The 23,103-nt window shown below is 43.1% G+C and overlaps 2 protein-coding genes and 1 long non-coding RNA gene across 3 annotated transcripts; 1 reads left to right on the plus strand and 2 right to left on the minus strand.

Moving 5' to 3' along the window:
- Nucleotides 1-296: 296 nt before the first annotated feature.
- On the minus strand, nucleotides 297-2,492 carry LOC136355814 (uncharacterized). The gene is made up of 4 exons (XR_010740275.1): nucleotides 1,861-2,492; nucleotides 1,342-1,495; nucleotides 789-1,241; nucleotides 297-710 (listed from the first exon to the last, which is right to left on the minus strand). It is a non-coding gene; the product is annotated as an uncharacterized lncRNA (long non-coding RNA).
- A 1,274-nt stretch (nucleotides 2,493-3,766) lies between these two features.
- On the plus strand, nucleotides 3,767-5,295 carry LOC4333176 (cysteine-rich and transmembrane domain-containing protein WIH2). Its single transcript, XM_015776345.3, has 3 exons — nucleotides 3,767-3,857; nucleotides 3,944-4,145; nucleotides 4,982-5,295. The coding sequence occupies exons 1-3, from the start codon at nucleotides 3,809-3,811 to the stop codon at nucleotides 5,025-5,027; spliced, it is 297 nt and encodes a 98-aa protein (XP_015631831.1). The 5' UTR covers nucleotides 3,767-3,808; the 3' UTR covers nucleotides 5,028-5,295.
- Nucleotides 5,296-5,521: 226 nt separating this feature from the next.
- Nucleotides 5,522-12,447, minus strand: LOC4333177 (probable amino-acid acetyltransferase NAGS2, chloroplastic). Its single transcript, XM_015776344.3, has 10 exons — nucleotides 11,721-12,447; nucleotides 10,273-10,360; nucleotides 9,187-9,395; nucleotides 8,671-8,822; nucleotides 8,062-8,482; nucleotides 7,514-7,611; nucleotides 6,997-7,108; nucleotides 6,726-6,885; nucleotides 6,089-6,161; nucleotides 5,522-5,814 (listed from the first exon to the last, which is right to left on the minus strand). The coding sequence occupies exons 1-10, from the start codon at nucleotides 12,099-12,101 to the stop codon at nucleotides 5,658-5,660; spliced, it is 1,851 nt and encodes a 616-aa protein (XP_015631830.2). The 5' UTR covers nucleotides 12,102-12,447; the 3' UTR covers nucleotides 5,522-5,657.
- Nucleotides 12,448-23,103: the final 10,656 nt, after the last annotated feature.

The following is a 23,103-nucleotide window of genomic DNA, read 5'->3' on the forward strand; positions in this document are numbered from 1 at the left end:
CTGCGGACTGTACGCCTCAACTGCTATATCGTACAGAAGCATCTTTTTCGTCAGCCAGTAAGACGAGTCACACAGGCAGAGTGTATTGAGGCCAGTAGGGGCACGGCGTTGTGTCTCCTCGTTGGTGTACGGACACCACTGAACGTTATCCTCCTTAAGTAGATCGAACACTTCAGTGAAGTATTCGTACGCACTTCGAACCTGAACATTCGCCCACTGTGGCTGTATGTTATGAAATAAATATTAAGATTATATATGTACGAAATAAATGCAAATGTTAAAAAAAATATACGTACCGGTCCCTAGCACCAATGCATGCCATAAGTAGGCCTATCATCTGTAGTGTTACCAAATAAGGTCGAATCAGCCATAGGTTCAGGCATGTACGGTCATCCCAATGGAAAGCGTTCATACGACCATAGCATGACCAACAATGGACAACCAGTAAACACAGGCTGCTTAAAGCTTGTCTTTGTGCATGCTTCACAAAGACCTCGGTAAGTTGCAGCCAAAACTGTTGATCCCCAACTCCACTGGGGAAAGCTTTGTATGTTGCCCTGCGCAATAAACCTTGCTAAGTTAATCATTCTTGCATCCACTGTGTTTCTGTGTCCACTTGTGAACATAACCCATCCAAAATGCCATAGAAGGTACGCCTCCAAATGCAATTCCACATGGTAATTTTCCGTGTCGTCTTTCATGTAACCAACCTACAAAGGTACATTGAAAAGTTCAGTAACAAAACATAATATCATCAATGCGAAGTTGTATGGTCGAATTAGTTTTACCTCGAACTGGCTGAGCCAGTGTAACGTAGGGCCGCGCGCCTCATCTTCAGAGAAAAAACATTTTATGTCGCTATCATCCTCTGGAACAATGCAAGCATATCTTCCAATGATATCATCCCTCCAATCCACTAGTGGGTCAGGGAGGACAATTGCCTGTCCTGCAAGTGGCATCCTTATAAGCATGGATACATCTTGCAGTGTAATTGCCATCTCTCCACACGGGAGATGGAAAGTGTGAGTCTCCGGCCGCCATATGTCAACCAATGCAGTTAGAAGTCCCTTGTCTATAATCTGGTGCCGTGTGTCTCTTCCCACCACATCTTCTTCTTCCTCGTCATCGCCTTCCCCTGGATTTGCTCTCCGTCGGCGTGCACTTTGTTGTCTTGCTACCATGTAATCCTAATGCCCTCGAGCCTGCAACTAACAAAAGGAAGAAGGCCTGCGGTGGACAACCTTGCAAAACGACAATCGTTGGGTCAGACAAAACTAACACTAATTGAAGTAAAAAAAATATTACCAATATTACATGTAAGCCTGTATAAAAATTAGTTACCTTGGTACCCAACGTTCGTCGACCCCCCACATTGGGCAAGTCCGCGTTATGAAGACCGACAGACCCCTTGGACAGCTGGAAGACATCTGTCGTGCACGGTGCCGTGCATCGATGTCTCTACTGAGTAACGGGTAGGGCCAATCGTCCGCCATACCTGAAATTTTCCAAATTAATCAGTACATATAAGCATTACAAAAAATGAACATCTGTGAAATATGGATTATGTCACAAATGAAGATATGGATTATGTCATTTTCATTTTGTATGTGAAGCGTTTTGATGGCCGTTATTAAACTTTTTTATTTTGCTGAAATTATTATGACACTTTTAAAATTACCAATATAGCTTCGAAAATTTCACGATAATTCCATATAGTATTTTAGTTCATCGAGATTTCCAGAAAATTAACTCGCACCATGATTTCTTAAGAAAATTTTATTCCCTTCTTCATTTCATTAGTTTACATGATTTGCACATTTAATGAATACCTAAACACATATAAAATGTATATATGCTTACCTGTATGTCTCCTATTTATTTCTTGTCCTTCTCCGAACTTATAATTTCTAAATTAAATGCACCACGTTCACACTTATAACCTTCAAAATAATGAATATATGTCAATAATAAATCTTGCAAAATCCATACTATTTATATCAATCCCAACCGTCATGCAAGTTACCTCTAAATTTTGTTCTTCCATTTGTCTTATTCACTCTCAAATGGTACACTCAACTAAAAAACTTCTTACCACATTCAATTATTCGTGCAGCACGGCTCTAAATACTAGTTAAAACTTTCCCCTTATTATGTACCCGAAAACATAATACTACAACCATTCTACGTACATAGTAAATTAATATATTTTTTACCCATTTGTCTATCTTGTTCAGATATCGTACACACAACTAAAGAAATTTCAAAATATATACATTTCTCCCACGGCCTCACACACTAATAAAAATTTATGCACGTCTTATATACAACAAATATAATACTAAACCCATTCTATATTTAAACTACATTCATACTATATATTTATCAACTTCTAACGTAAGTGGTACCTACAATTTCTAAAATGCCATATAACCGAACAATTTATATGTAATATATAAACATTATCTAAATTATTACTTATCCAATACACTAATAATTATATCTAATACATAAGCCATCACTAAACTTCTACTTTATAATATTTACATTACTAATTTACCTCTATTTCTTCAATTGCTGCTGGAAGCTCACCAAGATCTTTTCTCTAGCTCTCCTCTCTCACAATGCTACTCTCTCTTCTACAGCATGAGTGTCTCCTCTCTTTTGCGCAGCTCTTGTGTGAGGGGCATCGCGTCTCTCGCCCACTTATTTTATAGTGTCAGCTAAGTAAAAAAAAAAAGAAGACATGATTGACGTTTTCACTGTATTGACGGCGCACATTCCTATTTTGTCTACTTTTAGCAGCAGCACGGGTTGTGGGAGATAATTTCACGTGGACCAGATGATAAAAGAAGCATGCGCGGGAGAGGGCAAAGGGTGGGGCCGGGCTGTCGGTCCCACACTCCCGGCGTGCGCGACCGCCACGGTCCCGCAGAGCCAGAGCGTGCGACCGCCCTGCCACTGCCACCTCCAATCCATTTATTTGTTTTAACTGTTCCCAGAATTTTAGCACTACCACCTACAAGTTCCAATCATTTTTTTTGTTTTAACTGTTCCCTGAATTTTAGGAGTGATTGGACCTAAAGTTGAGGAGTGGTTTGCTTGTTTAAATGTACACAAAATTTTAGAAGTGACTGCAACTAAATTTTAGGATTAATTTAAGGAACTTTCGGGGGAGGGGAGGGGTGGCCCGGGACCGTTGCCCGTCTCGCAGGTTGGATATGCGGGACCGTATCGGTGCCGCATGCCCAATATGCGGGACCGAATTTGGCCCGATTGGTCCCGCAGACCACCGCGGTTCCGCACGGCCAATGTGCGGGACCGTTGCGGTTCCGCTTCTCCAGCGTGCGCCACCGCTCTGGGCACCGGTCCTGCGTCCCCAATCCGCGGTTGCGCTTCGCTCCCGCAGCGTGGGGCTGCGGATTAGGTATATTTTCGCAAATAGTTGCCATGCATGTATATAAACGCGAATTATAGAAAAAAGGGGGTATATTTTCAAATTTAATTTGCCACTTGTAAGAGTGGCAAATAGTTAATTAGTCTAAATTTTGCACTTGTGCAGGTCGTCCAAATGACCAAACGGCTATATATCCATCCATCCATCCACCTGCATGTGCAGCAGCATGAGTGCATGACCCACCCGGTTTGTTGGTTTTTTTCCAATTCAACAGCCTCCTCTCCGATACTCCAATCTCCCTTGTCCAGGCCAAGTGGCCAACTGCCTACCTGGGTGCCTATATAACCGCCAATCCTCTCACTGACGAACGCCAAGAGAAGGGGAAAAGTAATCCTCCAGCTAAACTAGAAAGAGATGAGCTACTACGGTCAGCAGCCGCCGGTGGGCGCGCCGCCGCCGCAAGGTTTCCTATCCAGATCCGTCCCTTCCACTCCTCCTCCCCATCTTCTTGTAACTGTAGTGGTTGGTTGATCGATCTGAATTTTGCAGGGTACCCGGGGAAGGACGCGTACCCGCCGCCGGGGTACCCGCCGGCCGGCTACCCACCGCCGGCGCAGGGGTACCCTCCCCAGGGATACCCTCCGCAGCAGGGGTACCCGCCGCAGCAGGGCTACCCGCCGCCGTACGCGCAGCCACCGCCGCCGCAGCAGCAGCAGCACCACAGCAGCGGGCCTTCCTTCATGGAGGGATGGTACGTCCTCCTCCTCCTCCTCTCTCACCTACTACTAGCTATTATCCCAGACAGTTCGGGCTTCGGGTTTCTGGTGGAGATTTCCTCCTCGTCGGCGATGCTCGCCGGCGGTGGAGTGTTGGGTGGGTGGTGGGGGGCTCGACGACGACGGGTTAGGCAGGCGAGTTGGGTGTGGTGGATGTGGCTCGTGACCTGACTGTGTCTGGCTCACTGGCACGCGGGCCCCACGCCTCTTCTGTGCCAACTTCTACCTTTCTTTTTCGTCTCTTTTCTTATCCGTCCTTGCGCCCACTCGCTCCCAATGTGACCTTCTAACCGACGACTAAAATTTCGAGGTCCACACAAATACGAACCGTAAAATTTCGAGGGATCATCGTCTGACAGCGACACACAGATTGTGTTTTTTTTTCTTTCTTTTTTTTTTTGATATTTTACCATATTCACCAAGTTGTAGTGAATAAGTTCTCTTTTTGTCTTTTTATTTCAACTTGCGATATGTTTTCACTGGTTAATTTTAATTCCACGGTTGGTTCACACGACGATTGAGCAGTTCGAGTGGACCAACAACAAATCACACGATTTGGGAACGTTGACAGCAATGCGCCACCACCACTAGCTAGCTAACCGGCAACTCTCGCTCTGTAAAGCGCAGCTGGAAGGGATATGATCGGTAGTGGTTGGTGATACTGCCAAGAGTAGCGAACACACAACTTGTTGGTCCCTCTGGGTTTTGTTAATTAGTATGGGATTTGCACGGGTAATAGCTGTATTTTGTCCTTTTTCGCCTTTTCGGCGCCCTAACCGAATCTGCTTTTTTTTTCTCTGATTTTGCACAGCTTGGCTGCACTTTGCTGCTGCTGCCTGTTGGAGGCTTGCTTCTGATCAAGTCTGTCCGTGTGACCAAGCAGTCTCGATCGGACACAAACCCTGGGATTGATGTGGAATTATTGTTCCTTTGAAAAGAAATATATGGAATTGTTGGGATTGGCATGTCGTGTTGGTTACTTTCTTTGATAAGATTAGTAGAATTTTTCTACCATCACAGCGTACAATTATGTGTGTATTGCCTGTTCACCAGATAAGTGTATACCCCCTTAACGAAATCATTGTATTTGATGGATTAGTTTATCTAGTTTACTGTAATATCTCACTCTCCCCGTGTTAGTGACTACAAATCGAGCCTCACGTCGAGACATCTTTTTTTTCAGACTTTAAACTCTATGATTTCATCTCAAAGTATATTCCCTCCATTTTAAATTACTTATCGATCGTTTTATGTTTGTCCTACACATGGCATTTCAACATGACTGCTCAAGAACCCAGATGCCGCGAAGCTGCCATGTTGCTCGCACTGCACCCATTGATGCGGCTTCTACTAAAGAAACAAAACCACATTGGTGATCGATTACTCACATATATACCATACACAATTTATACAATGTACAATCGCTTTTGAGGTTATCATAGAAAGTTAGAAACCTCATGAGCAACACCGGGATTGCGTGCAGTATCTCATCTGACAGCAAAATTGTTAACAGCCATCTGCCCAATCTCTGCTGCCCGGAGCCGCTTGATGTAATATTTTGATCCACGTGAAAGATCGATTCGTTTTCTCCTCTGCGCAGGCAGGGACTCAATCGAACACTCCTTGAAGCCACGCCGAACAAACCTGTGGAAATGTAGTTATAAATGAGCGACATTCTGCGTCATCCAAAGTCTAAACAATGACTGGAAGTACATCCAGAACTTTGTTAAGAAAAAGAAAAATTGCACCACAAAATTGTTAACAAATACAGCAGGTACTAGGTTGACTAAGTTTAATTCATGTCGAAACAGCACTGGGAAGCACCTTAATGGCAATGCATATTACCATGTGACAGGATTCGTTAAAAGGACCTTGAACATAAATAGAATTTGCGCCGTGCTACAGCATAAGTACATACCAGTCTGCTGTTCGTGTGGTGAGCAAGAATATTTTCTCAAGACCAAGCGATAATGCCTTCTTCTCGACGTAATCTAAAGGACAGATCACCAGGGTAAGTATAATGCATAGTGATTGACTGTAGAGCAAACAAAAATATTTCGGGAAACATTAACTTTAATACTGAGACTTGTTGAAAAACTGACACCATGTTCATTAGAAAATCCAAAAGGATATATGCCAACCACAACAGATGTTAATTGCTCATGGATGCTATATGATCTATGTAAAATGAAGAAAAAGTTGTCAATACTCAAGGTAGCAGACATGCCAAGGTGTTCTTTTTCTCATTTTATTATGAAAGTATTCAAGTTGTACTAATGTACGTAGGGTCTCCTTTTTTTTTTTTGTACTGTGGCAAACCCTGAAACCTGCTTGGTTCTGGCCTTCTAAGAAAGCAGCGGTTTTGGAATTTCAACATATTTCTTTTTAAAAAAAGTGGATTAAACAACACAAAACAGAGGGCGAATGATGCAGGACAAGATAGGGAAATCATGTTGCAACCAGTCAGTTATCACTGGTTTTCCAAACCGATGTTGTACAAACACTTGATAGCCAAACTGGTATCTACTAAAGAAATGAAAATGCAGAAATCGTACCAAGTAACTTATCCCCTTGACCCTGTCCTCGACATTCTTCAGATACAGCAATAGCGGCAACTTCCCCAGATTTATCCTCAAGAAATGGAAAGAGAGCAGCACATGCAATGATTGAACCATCTCTTTCCACGACGATAAATGACTTCAATGCTTCTAGAAGCTAATAACAAAACATAAAATATGTTCAGTTGCATAAAGGGAATGTCTGGACTGAACAGTAATGTATTTATATCCATTGCTAAATGTTTACAAAACGAGATAGTAAATGTACCTCTTTATCTGTTCGCCGCACTAGGACACCAGATTCTTCTAAGGGTCGGATGATCTTTCTAATACCAGAAAGATCTTCTTCTCTAGCCATCCTTGTTCCTTCATACATGTCTCTGTGAGAAGAAGCACACAAACATCATTTCCTTGCATGTTGCTTGTGAAATATACAAAATGAAATTACTAGTCACAAGAAAATATTCAATGGACAAAAGATCCTGTTTTCCTAATCAAAATATCAAATAAGAACCAAAACATTTTGTCTCCAAGAAACATGAACTATAAAATGGAGAAAGCGGCAAGAAGATAAACTTATTATATAATCGAATATTGTACATTGCCATGTACAAAATGGATAGAAGGCCGTCTTTCTTTTAGCAAAAACCAGGGAAACAAATGTTTTGTGAAAATATATTAAATCACTTGTTCAGGAAATATATTAGGTATAATGCAGTTATAAAGTTTGCCGGTTTGTACATTAAAACTGGCATCTAGGATAGAGAAAGTTCCAAACTTCTGACCTAGCTATCATCGTTCCAACACCATCTCTTGTGAATAATTCCAACAACAATGATCCGCCAACAGTGCCATCTATAATGTGAACCCTTTGAACGCCTCCCTGACATTTAGAAAATAGGATGTCAGAGTAACAAAAGAAAATGAACACATTACTGATGCAACTAAGGCACACATATACATCACATAGTGTTGCCTCATGGAAACATAATAACCCAAGGATCACGGCAAATATCACTTCCAACACGTTAATGGGCATCCAAGTAATATTAGACAAGGAAATGGCACATCACTCTGTAATAGAAGATAATCCAGCAGAATGGTGGTCTAATATTCTAATATATGAATAGAAACATAATGGCACATACCACTGAGTAAAAAAGTCCACTAGAAACATATTCATAAGCAGTTTAGAAAATATGAGCATCAGAATGTGGCGAAGTGCAGGGTTTAACTTTTCCCTAATTGCTGAAAGAACCTCACACTTTTTCAATCAATAGCAAAGAATTGCAAATTTTAAGGAATGGGATTCTGTAAGAAGCTCAAAACTTACATTGCATACATATGCTGCTGCTGCTAACTCTGAAAGGTAACCATTTGACCTACTCAACCGCTCTTCCCCACCAATTGCAAACCCTTGCTCACCAGACAGACCATTTCCGTTATTGAAACCCACACCATTCCGGAAAGATGCAGTATACCCATCAACGAAGTCCCTTCCAATCAATCCTAATTCTTTCTCCTCTTTGATAGGAAGATTGCGAGCATAACTAATATCCTCCTCACCTACAACTTCGACATAATTTGCAGCAATCTCACTCTGCTTAGCACGTGTTCTGATCAACATGTCCGCTTCTTCAATAGACATGAAACGATTGACTCGACCATGTTCATCAAATATTTGACCATCAACAATGCAGATAAGCTTGTCTGCCTCGATAGCTAAAGCACAAGCTGTAGCGACTTCATATGTGCTGAAAGTAACAAAAGAATAGTTATGTCAGTACTTACTATAGGAAAATGGTGCAATTATCTTCTATTTCTTATGAAATTCTCCATAAGGTATATGACATGGATGATACTGATTTTTAGATATCTTAAGAATTATGAACACAGATTCACATTAATCACAGCAAAATTTCAAATAATACAGTAAACATACTTGCAATTCAACACCTCGCCAGAGCTGGAATATCCCATATTGCTCACAACAACTATGCTATCTCTATCAAGTCTTTCTTTTATCCGTGAAACATCTATTTTCTTAACTTCACCAGTGAATCCATAATCAATGCCACCAACAACCCCCCGTCTCTGCCAAAAGAGTAGAGAGGTAAATCAATTCACCATTTCATGACTAAAAATTATCTTTTGAAACAATTGAAACAAAGGGATTTATATGACTTGCTAGCTAGAGAGGCTTACTAATTGCCAATTTTGAGTCTCACTTTCTCACTTAAGTATGTTCACATTACACAGTTGGGAATGGAAGTGCAAACATTAATTCCACTTTTGGATTCAATAGCTATTAATTTGTATAAGACCTCATGTATTATTGAACTATGCGTCTATTATCTGACAGTCATCATTGTCCTCATTGCACACGGCTGAGAAAATAAATCAACTCAATTCGTTCTACTATCCTAGAAGTGATGGAAGGTTCAGTATGTATATTCACCTTAGCGCCAAGAAAGTTTCCACTTGCAACATTATCACATATTTCATGCCAACGACCATTAACACCATGCCGACGAAGATTCAACATTGGGGGACCAGGGGATAGTTTTGCTTCTATAGTTAAGCGTATTCTGCCTGCTGCCTCCATTGCAGCCTCTAATGAATCAGAATCAGTAATACGGTAACGACCAGCATACTTGGCCTTCTTCCCTGAGAAAACAAAAGAGGGGCATTCAGTAATCACTAGCATGTGAATGGCAGAATATCAGACTGGGAAAATCATACATTATCCTAAAATTTAACTTCAATTAACAGTCGCATGTTTATGTGAGGTTGCAGATGCAGGCATCAACTGCAAATCTAATACAAGCAGAAGCTGTTGGAGTCCTGGATTTTATGTATATTGACACAAAATGACAAAAACTACTATAAAATTAAGAATCAGTGCTATAGTAATAACGAGTGGAATTCCCTACTGGTACTTTTATTATTCCAAATTACTGTATTCAAATATCTAGTTGCCTACTTGGTAAATGCTTTTGATTCGTACATGCATATGCAACATAATCTAATGAATGTATAAAATAATTAAGTCAGACTCGCTATATGTTTTTGCTTTGCACATGCAAAAAACCATAATCTAGCCATACCATGTTTTCCTTCAACATGCAAAAATAACATCTATATCTATATTCCTTGAAAAGAATGTAGTGGTGGTGGTAGTGAATCTGCCACCCCACCTACTCCCATTGCAAACACCCCCTTGAACTTCTTAATATTAAAAAACAATCAAACCTAAATGGGTAACAACATATAAATTCAAATTAAGGTGAATATTCCCTATAGAGAGAAAAATAATCATGGAAAATATATATTTTGTATTTAAAACAATATGGTAATATATTTTCTTTTATCCATAGCAAAGCACGAGCATTCAGCTAGTATTCAAAAAATGAATGTAGAAAGCAAAAAAGAAAACTAGGGTATGCTAAAAAAGTTTTAGTGCTAGTGAGTTGTAAAACACAACAATGTCAGTTGTTTGATCCATTTAAGCATACATGTGTAAACAGCCAAAGCCTCAGCTAACCTCTCTCAGATAGGAGCTTATCAATCTGAACATGTGTTCCAGGAACAAGAACAAATTTGATCCCAAGACCATGAAGAAGTGAAATATCCTGTAAATTAAAACAACTGTAATTTAGCAGGTAGTAGGGGAAAAAATAACAGTTCAGATCTCCATAACTCATAAAATAAAGTAGCAAACTCTTCTACCTAGCGAAACGACCTTACATATAACCCTGGTATAACAATCTTAACAGGACAATATTGACTGGGAAGTGGAAACGAAGGGCAAACAACTGAACATGGGAATTTGCCATCATAATGGCCACAAAGACGGGACAAAACAAATTATTTGTCCAATGCAAGCAACAATTAGATGTACCATACTTATTAGCACTGTCTTTATCTAAACCTGTAGCCGGTAGAAATAGGCATTTAACAACTGCACACTAGAAAGTTTGACCTGAAAAATGGAACTCAGTACTTACCTACCACGCACATAGAGCATGTATAAGGTTGATCACACCAACTTGCAAAATAGTAGGACCAGACAAGTTAAACGAAATGTCACCAGTTGGTACCCAAAAAAAAAAACAAGAAGAAGAATGCATGGAACTTGCTTTGAGTTGAATTAACAAAACAACAAGACTGAAAAACTCAAGAACGATAAATTCTACTTACAAGGAAAAAAAATGATAAAATCCAAAAAAAGGCAGGTGATATCAACAAGATGAAAAATTTCAGTAAGTTAGTTATATATAGCCCAGAAATGTCTTCTTTTATTTTAATCTTTATGAAAACAACATGACTTTTTTTAATAAGCTCTTCTCAGTGAGCAAAGCAAGTGGAGCTGGTCAACCTATCCAAGATTTTGCCACAAGTTCAACGGAGGCGTTCACATGAAAAGGACTGAAATAGGTGGTGAAAAAAACAAGGGAAAGTAACACACGTGCAACTAATAATCTTATCTATCTTCCTAGTTCAATAGAGAGGGCGGAACTTGTTAACTTTAATTACCTCAACCTTTCCCTAACAGATCGAATAAGCGCCTAAGATCCTCCAACGATGTTGATCTCATGGAAGCACAAAAACAGTACAATGATGGAAGTGATACCCGGTGAAGCAACGCGACAATGAAAACCCATAATGGGACACGCCACCCAAATGGTCTAAAATTTATCTGTGATGTAATGAAATCAGGCAGCGACACAGCCTGCTACAGAGTATGAAATGGATCGATTCATTCCATCCACTTAAATGGAACAAATAAAACTTCACAAGAAAAAGTTACTAAAAGTCGGTAGACACAAATCATCTGCTAATAATCTGGTTTCCTAATCAATTTCACGAATCGCCCCTTCTCCAAGACGGTTTTTCCATTGCCCCCTGAATCGGATTCGACCAAAGAACAAATCCACACAAATTCAAATCGTTGGTTTTAATAGCACAAGAGAGAGCAGGGCGAGGCGATACCTGGAGAATGCCGTCGAGGTGGGGCCCGGCGACGACCTCACCGGAGACGACGACGACGAAGGTGCTCCCCCGGTGGCCACGGACGTAGGGCCAGGCCTCCCGAAACCACCCCACGAACCTCGTCCCCTCCTCCTCCTGATCCTCCGCCCCGCCCCCGCCCCCGCCCCCGCCCCCGCAGGAGGCCCCACCGAACGACCGCCCCGCCCCCGCCCCTGCGCACCGCACGACGACGCCCCTGGCGCACTGCCGCCGCATCGGCATCGCCACCACCCTCCCGGCGCACCGCGCCCGCCACGTCCCCGTCCCCGCCCCCGCCGCAGCTGGCGCCGGGGACGCCTCGCCGGCGAATCGCGCGGCGGCGAGCGACGCCGCCGCCGCCATCAAAAGGGGTCGACGAGCCTTCTGTAGTAGTACTGTAGCAGTAGTAGTAGTAATCTGTACGCGGCGAGAAGAGAATGGAATGGAATGGAGCGGAGCGGGGAAAGCGAGGGGGAGAGAGACAGAGAGAGAGAGAGAGGGAGGGAGAGCGAGCGGTGGAACGAGTGATTTGGCGCGCAGCGCAGCGACGACGGGGTTGTGGCGTGGGTCGCGGCGGGGAAGGGAGGAGGGAGGGCGTTTTAAATACGCCCGGGATTTTGGTCGGGGGGTGCCGGATTTGGTGTTGGACTTTTTCTCGCTAGCTCTCGGTTTCTTCTCTGTCCTCCTTCTTCCGGTGATCGCTATTGATGACTCAATATTGCCGTAGTTTATCAACATTTATCTGGGAAGATCAGGAGGAGAAGGCGCCGGTGCAGTGCAGTGACGGGGAGGCAAGGGGTTGGGCACGCGAGTACGCGACGCGCGCGGTAGGTGGTGTCTGATCACTGGTTGTGGTGGGTGTGCGAGTGGTCGCCGGCTGGCGGCCTCTGCGCACGTGGAAGGGCGCCGCCGCTACAAGGCGCACGCCACGGCACCTGGAGCCTCCAGTGGCTACCGTAATATATACTCCTTTCATCCCATAAAAAAACCCTAAAATTAAATATAACATATTTTAGTACTGAACATATGTATATATTCTAACTTCTAAGGTAGTACACAGACACAAGTGAGAGGATCAATGGAGATTATTGGGTCCCGGGGAATATCTCATAGTGTGATGTTTTCCTTTTTTTCCTAAGGTGATCTCTCATATTATGGTGACCTCTTGATGAATGCCTTTCCCATCGTCGAACCAACATTTAGCCTAATTGCTTAAAGATTCGTACGAGCTCTCATCTCTCCCTATTTACCCAAAATCAACACTGCTCAGCATACCATCATGACCCTAACCCCACCTTCTTCCTATGCCAACACCTGCGCCGGCTTCGATGACTTCGATGAGCCCTTCAGCCAAGATCTCCCCACCATCTTCCTTGCTCCTCCTTATGATCTTCCAACACCACCACGTCACCTTTCTTCCTCATCTCTGATATCTTTTCCCCTCCCGCTAACTATGTCTACATCCTCACTGCTCTAGCACCTCACCGTCGACCCAGCCCTCTATAGCCATCCTCATCATCCCTCTCCCATTCCCACCACCTCCATTTCAAAAACCATCTTTAAAATTATTTTGTTGCATTGGATTGAACGGATTATCTCTATTTATTTTTGAAACTCATCAGATTACCCCGTGTTGAAGTTGCGTAGAGTCCGAATAGATTACACACTATTTATCCCGTTAAGTTACAACAATCATTTTCTATAAATTGTTTTGGTAGTACATGAACTAATAAGGTGGATACAATTTAGTATATAAACTTGTAAAACGCTCATCTTAATACATAAATTTGTTCGGTGAGTGCGAACCAAGGCTAAAAGAATACGATATGGCTAATTTCTCTTATTTAAGTGTTGATGAGGATACGACATAAACGCGTATGCGAGAAGATGCCACATAAACATAGGTATGTTCAATAAATGTAAAATAAGACATAAATATTGTATAAAGAAAGACATAGAAGAACTAAGATGCAAGGATGGATAAAAAAGAAGGATAATATAGAAACCAAGTTTAACATGTCTCATGCCCACCTCACACGTGCATATCATGTCCTAATAATTAGCATCCAACTGGGCAAAATTAGCCTAGTCATGCTATTTTGATCTTGGTTTGCACCTACCAAACAAGTTCGTGTATAAAAATAAGATTTTTATAAGTTAATATACTAAATTGCACCAAAATGACAAGTTCGTATATTTACTCTTTTTTTTCATTTAGTATCCATAATAACCATTAAAAATAAAAAGAATAAAACCGCAAATTTCGTTCGACTTCTCCTGGTTCGACACCCTCATTAGGATTCCCTTCATCTCCATCCACGCAAAATGGGAGAAAAATCGTGCTGATGTAAATCTATCGACCTGCCCCCATCATAGAGAACAAGAAGATAAAAGAAAACATCAAATCCCAGTTCCCTTCCGACATTGATCTCTCTACCAACATTATCGCCATTGTCGTCGTCTCCAGCAGAGACAAGACTGCAATGAAGAGCACACACTTGAGCTCAAATTGGCCATGATACCCGGCAAAGACCTCTCCGTAGAACAGTGAGAGAACAGTGAGCCTGATGCTCACGGGATCGTGTCACTGCTCTCTGCTTTATTAGATTCCAAGCCAGATCTTCCTTGTCTTCGATCAATCGAGCCTCGTGCGTGGGTGGGTACCATCTTTGATTCTTGTCCATTTCTTTTTTGCCAAAATAAATAATTTTATAAAAGAAAAAAAATCGTCCACGTCAGACTGATTGGAGGCATGATGACAAGAGCTAGCTAGCTAGCGAATCTTAAATTTTGCAAATTGGTCATTGGAAAAAAAGACTGCGATTTCTATATCTTGGAATTAATGTAGCTGAACAGTGTGCAGAGATTATGGACGACCTAGGTCTACAAGTTGCAGAACAAGAAAAACCTCTCTCGCGTGAAAGGTACCAGCATGATTGGATTGGAGGAGCAAGCGTGATAACGAGATGTTGAGTAGTGGATCAAGATCATCTACACATAAAAAATTGCTCATACTCCTCTGTTCATAAATATAAACTTTTCTAGCATATAAAATATGTCAACAAATACTGTTTTTCTCAATCCAACTACTTCATATGGTTCTCTGTAATTTTTGTTGCATGGCTAGATATGATCTTTCTTCAGTCAAGTAGGATCTTAGAGGCATTAAAATATTTTACCTTAATATCAATCCCCGCTAAAACTGCTAAAAGCGATGCATAGATACATATGCTCATATGCTACCTGGAATGCAAATCTATCGTATATATGTGGCCTTTGTTTACACTAACAGATTTGAGCACGCACGACCCCGATTAAAATGGTGTTTTGTGGTACTTATTTTTGCTGACATGGAAGATAAGAGATAAGCGGAGAGAAAGGAACAGCGAGGAGACAAGTTGACATATATACCCCTTCGTCTCCTAGGTAAAACCCGGCGTGTTTCTGCAGGAATTTAGTATAATAACAATAATTTAAAATAATACGTAAAATAGTTAAACGATATAAGCTTATATAAGTTGACGGTTTATGATAATTTAAATGTAACAATAGTATATAGAATGATAATTCAAACAGTATATGGAATATTGATTCAAATGCAAAAATAAGGTGACATGGAATTATGAGAGAAGAAAAGGAGGAACATAATTTGGACCGTAGATTAATTATCTAAAGGCTAAAACAATTGAGGTGATATATTTTAATGAGAAAATGAGGAAGATAATTTAGACCACACATTAATCATCTAATAAGGGTTAAGCACAATTGATGTGATATGGCTTAATAAGAAAAGAGTGAAATAACATTAATTAATAAGATTAACTATATAGGTATATATGATATTATAAAAACGATGGAGAGATATATTAAGATATTATGTGAATTATTTGGGTAGTGATTTAACATACTTACATTAAAAGCCCTAAAATTTAATAAATTATAGAATTATAAATAATATAGCTTGTTTGCATGATATTTTATATTTAACAATTGTTAAAGGATAATGATGTGACATCTTTGTGTGTTCAATTTTAGGATTTAGTGGGTTGTTGCTTTATAGCATATCGGTGATATGGGGCCGGGGGTATCATGTTTAGAGGGAGAAGGTCGCCCCCCGAATCCCCGTGGCATCCCCTGAGGGGGTGGCTTCCGGGGTGGAGCGGCGGCTGCCCCCTCCCAGCTTGGGGTACCGAGTTTGGAGGGAGGAGGTTGCCCCCAGACCCACGTGGCACTTCCCCGAGGAGGGTCGGGCCCGGGGTGGAGTGGCGGCTGCCCCCTCCTCGCTCGAGGGTCGGACCCGTCCCAACCCCCTCAGCGCATCAGCCTACACGTGCGAGTTGGGTGGGTGCGCACAGTGCCCACTTAACCACATTTAAAGCGGACCGAACGGGCGCGCCAGCGTGCAACACGCCTGACAGGTATGTGACCGGTCGAATGATTGACGGGACTAGGGTAGTGCGCCTACGCACTGCCGCGCGTCAGGCGGCGTGCAATTGCCTTGCCCCGTCACGTCGTCATGATGAGAGGCTTTTAGCCTCTCCTCCCAGCCGGAGCTGGTTCATCCGTTTTGGTCAAGCAGGGTTCTCGTTTCCCGGTGTGAAGAGAACCCAAAAGTCTTCACCCATTAAATGGCGAATGACACGGGCGTCCCTCGTGTCAGGCGGCATGATTTGACAGTCCCCACGCTGCAGCGGGCATGCAAGAGACTTCCAAGATAGGCTCCATGGGCCCATGTGGTAACCCCTTGAGATATAAAAGGAGGTCCAAGCTTACTTAGGGAGGGGATGAGCGCTTTTTCACGAGAGCAGTCTCCTGCCTCTTATCATCAACACCTTCTACTCCAACAAAGAGATCTTGTAATCTCTCTTCCTCAATCAGCATAGCACAGGAGTAGGGTATTACGTTTCTCAGCGGCCGGAACCTGTATAAACCCCTATTGTCTCATCTCCCCCGAGGGGCCCGACCCTCTCTTGTTCACACTCCACCACAGAGTCCTCGAATCTCAGTCACCGCCCCCGGCCGAACAAAAAAGGGGACCTCACGGTTCCCTGGCAGAGGAGTTCACCCTCCGACATAACAAGATAGGATTTAGTGGATTTGTTTTAGTTTTATATGGTGATTATAAGTAATTAGGTGAAATTAAATGGGCACTGTTACGATGGAATGAAATGAAAATTATGTAGAAAAATTAAATGAGAGATGATAATGCTTGATTGAGATTATTGAATAAGTGGAGAAAATATGTGATAAATTTTGAAAAGCAAAAGTTACCATATTTTTAAGACGAAGGGAGTAACACAGAACGATATAGATGCGAATAATAAATGCTAAATGTCATACGCCTCTTGTACATCTGCGTGTATATATGTTACCAGATTTTAATTGATGTTAATTAGGATTAATTGATCAAACATGTCTGTGCGCATCGTCTCAGATTAATGGTGTGTTTAGTTCGCGAAAAGAAAAATTTTAGGTGTGATATCGGATGTTTGACCGGATGCCGGAAGGGGTTTTCGGACATGAATGAAAAAACTAATTTTATAACTCATCTGGAAACCGTAAGACGAATCTTTTTAGCCTAATTAAGCCATCAATAGCACACATGGGTTACTATAGCACTTATGGCTAATCATTGACTAATTAGGCTCAAAAGATTCGTCTCGCGATTTCCATGCAAACTATGTAATTAGTTTTTGTTTTTATCTATATTTAATGCTCCATGTATATGTCAAAGATTTGATGTGATGTTTTTGAGAAAAAATATTTGGGGAACTAAACCAACCCTAAACACAAGTGTCTGTCTTGGTCAGCCAACTGCTGAACTTGTTCTCAGTGCTGGACTTTCCAGGAAACTAGCCACACCAATTACAATAGTAGTATTTGGTCCACGCAAGCACATGGATCATGCGGTCAATGAGGATACGAAGAACGAAGAAAGCACCTCCATGTCCATTTGCCTACCCAACAATGTGTTATATATGTCCTTCAAACAACTTCTTAAACTAATAAGATAAAGTAATCCATGATAACATATTTGACGCCGCTATGGCCACCCTACCTAGCAGAGTAAAACAAACTAAGAATTTGGCGTCTTTACGTAACCAGATAATCCTCATGTTTTTAGCCAGCGCCCGTGTCACCTCGCTCCATCGCCTCCTCTGCCTCGCCACCGCCCGAGCAGCCGCCGACAAAGCCGGGCGGCGGCAAGGACAGCGGCGGCGGGGCCTTCTTCTCCCTCGCACCTCTTCCCGGCGGATGGAGCTCCGACGGGGAACGGAAAGAGAGACGGAGACGGTGGTCTTCGGTGCCGCCGGCGGCCGGAGGCGACGGATCCGACGCCGATGGAGGCAAATCTAGCCCCCTCGTGGCCAAGTCGGGAGGGAGCGGCGCCGGCCGCGCCACTTCAAAGGCCGGCGGAGGAGATCGAGTTGCCGTTGGAGGAGGCCGTGGCGCAGGCGGAAGAGGCGGACGAGGTGATGGCGGCGGGGCTGAGGAGCGGCGGCGGCGGTGAGTGGTGGTGGAGGCGGCGGAGTCCAGGCCAGCGGCGGCGGGGATGGAGATGGCGGCGGGGATGGAAGGTGGTGGAGGATGGCGACGGCAGGCAGGACTCAGTCACGCCGGAGGCGGATCCGTCCCCCCTACCCCCAGGGCGGATCTAGTGCGGGGCGAGCTTGCGGCGGTGACGGCACTACAAAGCTCACGTCGACGGCGTCGACGGCAACGGCGCGGGAGCACAGGGCGATGGCGACAGCGGCAGCAGCAGCTTGACGGCGGCGTCATCACGGTGGCTGGTCGACGGTAGTGGCGGCTGCCGGCTGCTGTGGCAACGGGGCGCACTCACGGCGGAGGCAGCGGCACGGAGCTTGTGGCGACGGTCGCTGTAGCGGCTGGACGGCGGCAAGGTGGCCGTCGGCAGCAACGGCTGCGGTGGTGGTGTGGGAGGAGGCATGGCGACCTCGGACGGCTAGCTGAGGGCGTGGCAGATGGCTGCATCTGGCCGGCACGGCAGCGTATGGAGGAGGGGTCGGAGACCGGCTTGGTGCAGAGAGGCGCGGCCGATGGCAGCGGAGGCCGGCTAGGCAAGAGGCACGGGCGGCGGAGATGGAGGCCGGCTTGGCGCGAGAGGCGCTGCCGATGGAGGGAGGCCGGATTGGCGCGAGAGGCACGTCCGGTGGAGGAGGCCGGTTGGTGCGAGAGGCGCGGCCGGCGGTGGAGGAGGCGACCTTGGTGCGAGGAGGAGCTGCCGGTGGGTGTGGCGCGGTCTTCGGTGCACGAAGGCTTGCCAGCGGGGGGCGCCGGTGCAGGGGTCCCACATATCAGCAAAGGTTGAGTGGTGGTGGAGCATTGGTGCGTCAACCGTGGATTCGCAGGTGGTGAGCAGCGGGTGAAAACCAAGCTCGGCCTTTGCCGGAGCGCAACAATGGTTAATTCCCCCTCCTGAGGGCGTTGTCATGCTGTCTCACCCCTCAAGGGTGGTTGCCGGGCGAAAGCCCAGTCTTGGCTCCTTTAAGCCCCAACGGACAGCGGCGGCAGTTTTCCGTCGCTTCTCTTCTTGAAGACGTCGTTTTGGCACCCCCTCGTCTGTGTTCCTTTGTTGGTCTAGCGGCGGTCGGTCCGGCGCTAGCCTTCTCCTAGACTTGTGTGTTGATGCTGTCGGTATGTGGTGGTGGTATATTTTTTTCCTTTTTCCTGGTTACGACCCTCCAGGGTTGTAATGTTGTAATTTTTTTCTGCTCTATGAATAGAACTTCTCACCATCTCGTGCGAGTCGTTAAAAAAATCCTCATGTTTATGCGCGTGATTTGGTCAGAAGAGTCGTACAATGATATTATTATGCAACCCCTCCTGCTACCGAGGTAGTCCAAGAGGGATTGCATAACAAAAGTTGGAGACACAAAGATATGAGGGTGTGGCCATCTTCTCATTCATTCATTCATTCACCTGTACAATCCTCCTCTCTACTCCTCTATTTATAGCCATTCTCTCTTCTACCTTCCATGTTTAGTGATGGGCCCAATTACTGGGTAACCGGGCTGGGCCTTCATGGGCCAGCGGTTTCCTAACACTTCCCCTTGGGCTCTCACTGCGTGATGCCTATGCCTCATCAAAACTCAACAAAAACCCAGTGGGAAAAATTTAGGGAAAGAGTACATAGCATACGCTTGCAATATTGCATGAATTGCCTCATTAAAAACCTTGATAAGAAATTGCTGGGAAAACTTATCCAAGAGAAAAGGAGTACAATCCACCCAATTCTTCGTTCAATCTTTCTAGATTGATTTTTGGGTACTTGATTTTCTATATCAAGATTCTTGAATGAGTCAGCAAAATTCTCCCCCTGAATTTTGCATTTATCTAAGTCTCATTATTCCGATTTCTCGGAAACACCTATTCAAGAGAGAAGATGTCAATAATGAGCGGATGAATCTGCAAGACTTCCACATAACTTAGTTCGTTGCTTCTATGCAATTCATGTACATAGAATAGCTTGGGGGTTCATATGCTTAGTGAGTTTGCTTCTCACGTAACTCATTTGCATATGTGCGACATATGCTGCTTTAATATCATAAATGGTGGGGGTTGAGATAGTTTTCAAATCGCAATTGCTGTCGCGGGTAACCATCTCTCAAAACCATGCCGAGGCACTGAACAGTTCAACGATTTAGTTCAATTAGCCAAATATTCATGTGCTGCTATAACTCTTGTGTTTGGGAATTCCGTCCCATTTTGGCGATAATTGACTATTCCGAAGCCATGCACCATGAACATTTCAAAGTGCAGTTGGACTGATGTACTAGACTTTCATATGTTGCATGCCTTTAGCTGCAAGCGTAAGCATGATTTGGGTTCAGCCAAATATTCCAAATGAAGCCAAATTCTAATTCAAAATGAACGATTTTGTTTCTTCAATCCTTTTCAAATTACTCTATTTGTTCTATGTTGCTTCAGGACTTAGTACTTCTTCATGTACTATTATGCAAGTGTCCGATCCAAGCTTCTAAAGTGCATTTATTGATTCTATATTCAATGCTTATCAACATTTGGGTTGAGTTCTTCTTTTCAACTTCTAGTTTATTAATTCCATTCAACTCCTGGTTGACTGCCAATGAGTTTTGTTGTCTTAAAAAAAGACATTGCCCATGATAGGTCTCATTGCCAACTCCTATTGGTTGCATGAGGCTCTATGCGAGTATCCATGGATATACGAGGAGTTGCATTTTCATATGCTTCTTCTTCCTATAATTGCTTAATACTTCTTAATGTGGGCATGTACCAGCGTTAGTGTGCACTCGAATAGCTAGTTTTCTTCCTTGATGGGAAGGTGCAGCACGCCTATTCTGAGGTTCCGTACCACTTGCCAGATCTCAACTGGCTCCCCTTCTATTTGGTGGGGTACTTTTCGTGACTTTGAGTATGATAGTCCCTCTTGCCCTATTTTCACCAGATGTCTCCGGTTACTTTAGGGTCATGAGGAGCTGAAGTTTCTTGTCCAATTGTTTTTATTCGAGGCCTCTAGACAAGATGAGGGATACATTTACTTTCTTCGGTATTTAACCCTCCTCCGGTGCATTCATGCAACTTAGTCAAACTCTTCGAAATCACAAAAGTATTTACAAAGTGGTTTGGCAGTTTTAATTCTTTATGCAAACTGTATTTACTAGTGCGGTGTAACATGCATTAGTCCCTTTCTACTATCATATTTCCTGACATTTCCTATCTAGGGGTTCATTCTCTCCCCCTAAATGACTGGAAATAATTCTTATTTGTTAAGGAATTTAGGCTTCATAACTATCTTCGTAAAAGGTTTCCGACTTTCGGAGAGAGCCTTTTGCAACGCATTATGGTAGTGGGATATGCACATAAACCAAAACAGATACAATAGCACTAGTTGCAGAATGAAAGTTCATGACGATGGTCTGAATTTTCTATCAGAGTCTGCTGTTTTCAGGACTACATGTCCTTTTCTACTGCGTGTATTACAACAATGATATAGCAAATATTGCAATTCATAGCTTATACTTAGTCCGCTTATGCGGATATTTGGTACTTCGTGCTGCCAATTCACCAATCATCAAATACAATGCTAGCGTTGTCCTCGCGGACTTCTAAAGATGATTTAGTGAGTTATATTGGAGTTCACGTGATATTGCTGGATCAGTCTTGGCAAAGACACGGTGTCTAAGAGACACTGGATGTTTGCTGCTTCGGAAGCGCATTTATCCATATAGTACCAAATAGGACCGCAAATATTCCTCCTAATCCAGTTCAGGGATGCAGGAACTATACCTTTGTATTATGCGGTTTATGCATTAATCTCCTGTTGGTGCATACTAGCACACAAGTCTTCATGATTTAGGAAAATTATGCATGTAAGTGCTATGACCATACGAGTTGTAATATTTATTCTTATAATTCTAAGACCCAAATGGCTGAAAATTCGTTACTAAAAGGTGTAGCCCAAATCATCACACTTTTAGAAAGTTCAACGGGGTTGACGGACAATGGATGCTTCTATAAAGTGCATCATTTGTTCCATAGGTAATATGACCGTGGCACTTTCTAGGCCGACAAATTTAGTTGTTGCTACTAGTAACGATCATAATTTTTTCTAGTTCTATGGGTATGGAAATACCTCTTTCTCTTAAAGTGTTATTTGTGGTTATGCGGACCACAATTCATTTTTCTTTTATGTTTGGGTGCTACACAAAATTCAAAGCATTATAACTATGTGCTAGAAAAGAGCAACAAGATAGTAAATGCCTTAAATATACTATTTTATACTGGAAATAATTCTCTATTGCAGGGAAAATATGTGCTCTACTTGGGCAAACACCATTTCTTCAATGCAATGTTCTATTCAAGAATTGCAACATGTGATGACGAAGTTTATTGATTCAACGAAGTATTCCGCTACATCGGATTCAATTAACTTCATAGCGAGCTTCTTACTCAACAGCTATCGCAATGATTTACTATCCCGACATAAATTTTAGGGCCGATCCAATCTAGCATAGGAGATTCTACGTCCATAGCCATGCAAATAGCTAAGGAGTTCTCCCCCTCAATTCATGATGATTGTGCTATTAGGATCTGTCCTTTTCTTTTCATGTTCATAATTCTAGATTGTTCATCTTGACTTGTGTTCTACTCCCCCTTTTCCCCTTCTTTCGTTGAGGTAAGTACACCAAGCTAGCTACTCCTGTTGAACTCGCTATCAACTATGCTAGTTGGTTTTGGAAGACAATGTTTTTCTAGTGAACACTATCCCGAACGTTACGTAATTCCATTATCAACTAGTTAGGCATACTTCTTATACGTGTACTAGTGATACTTGCGTGCGACTTTCATCGCGTTCGGGTAGAAC

This window comes from Oryza sativa, chromosome 3, assembly GCF_034140825.1.
Source record: "Oryza sativa Japonica Group chromosome 3, ASM3414082v1".
NCBI classification, from domain to species: domain Eukaryota; kingdom Viridiplantae; phylum Streptophyta; class Magnoliopsida; order Poales; family Poaceae; genus Oryza; species Oryza sativa.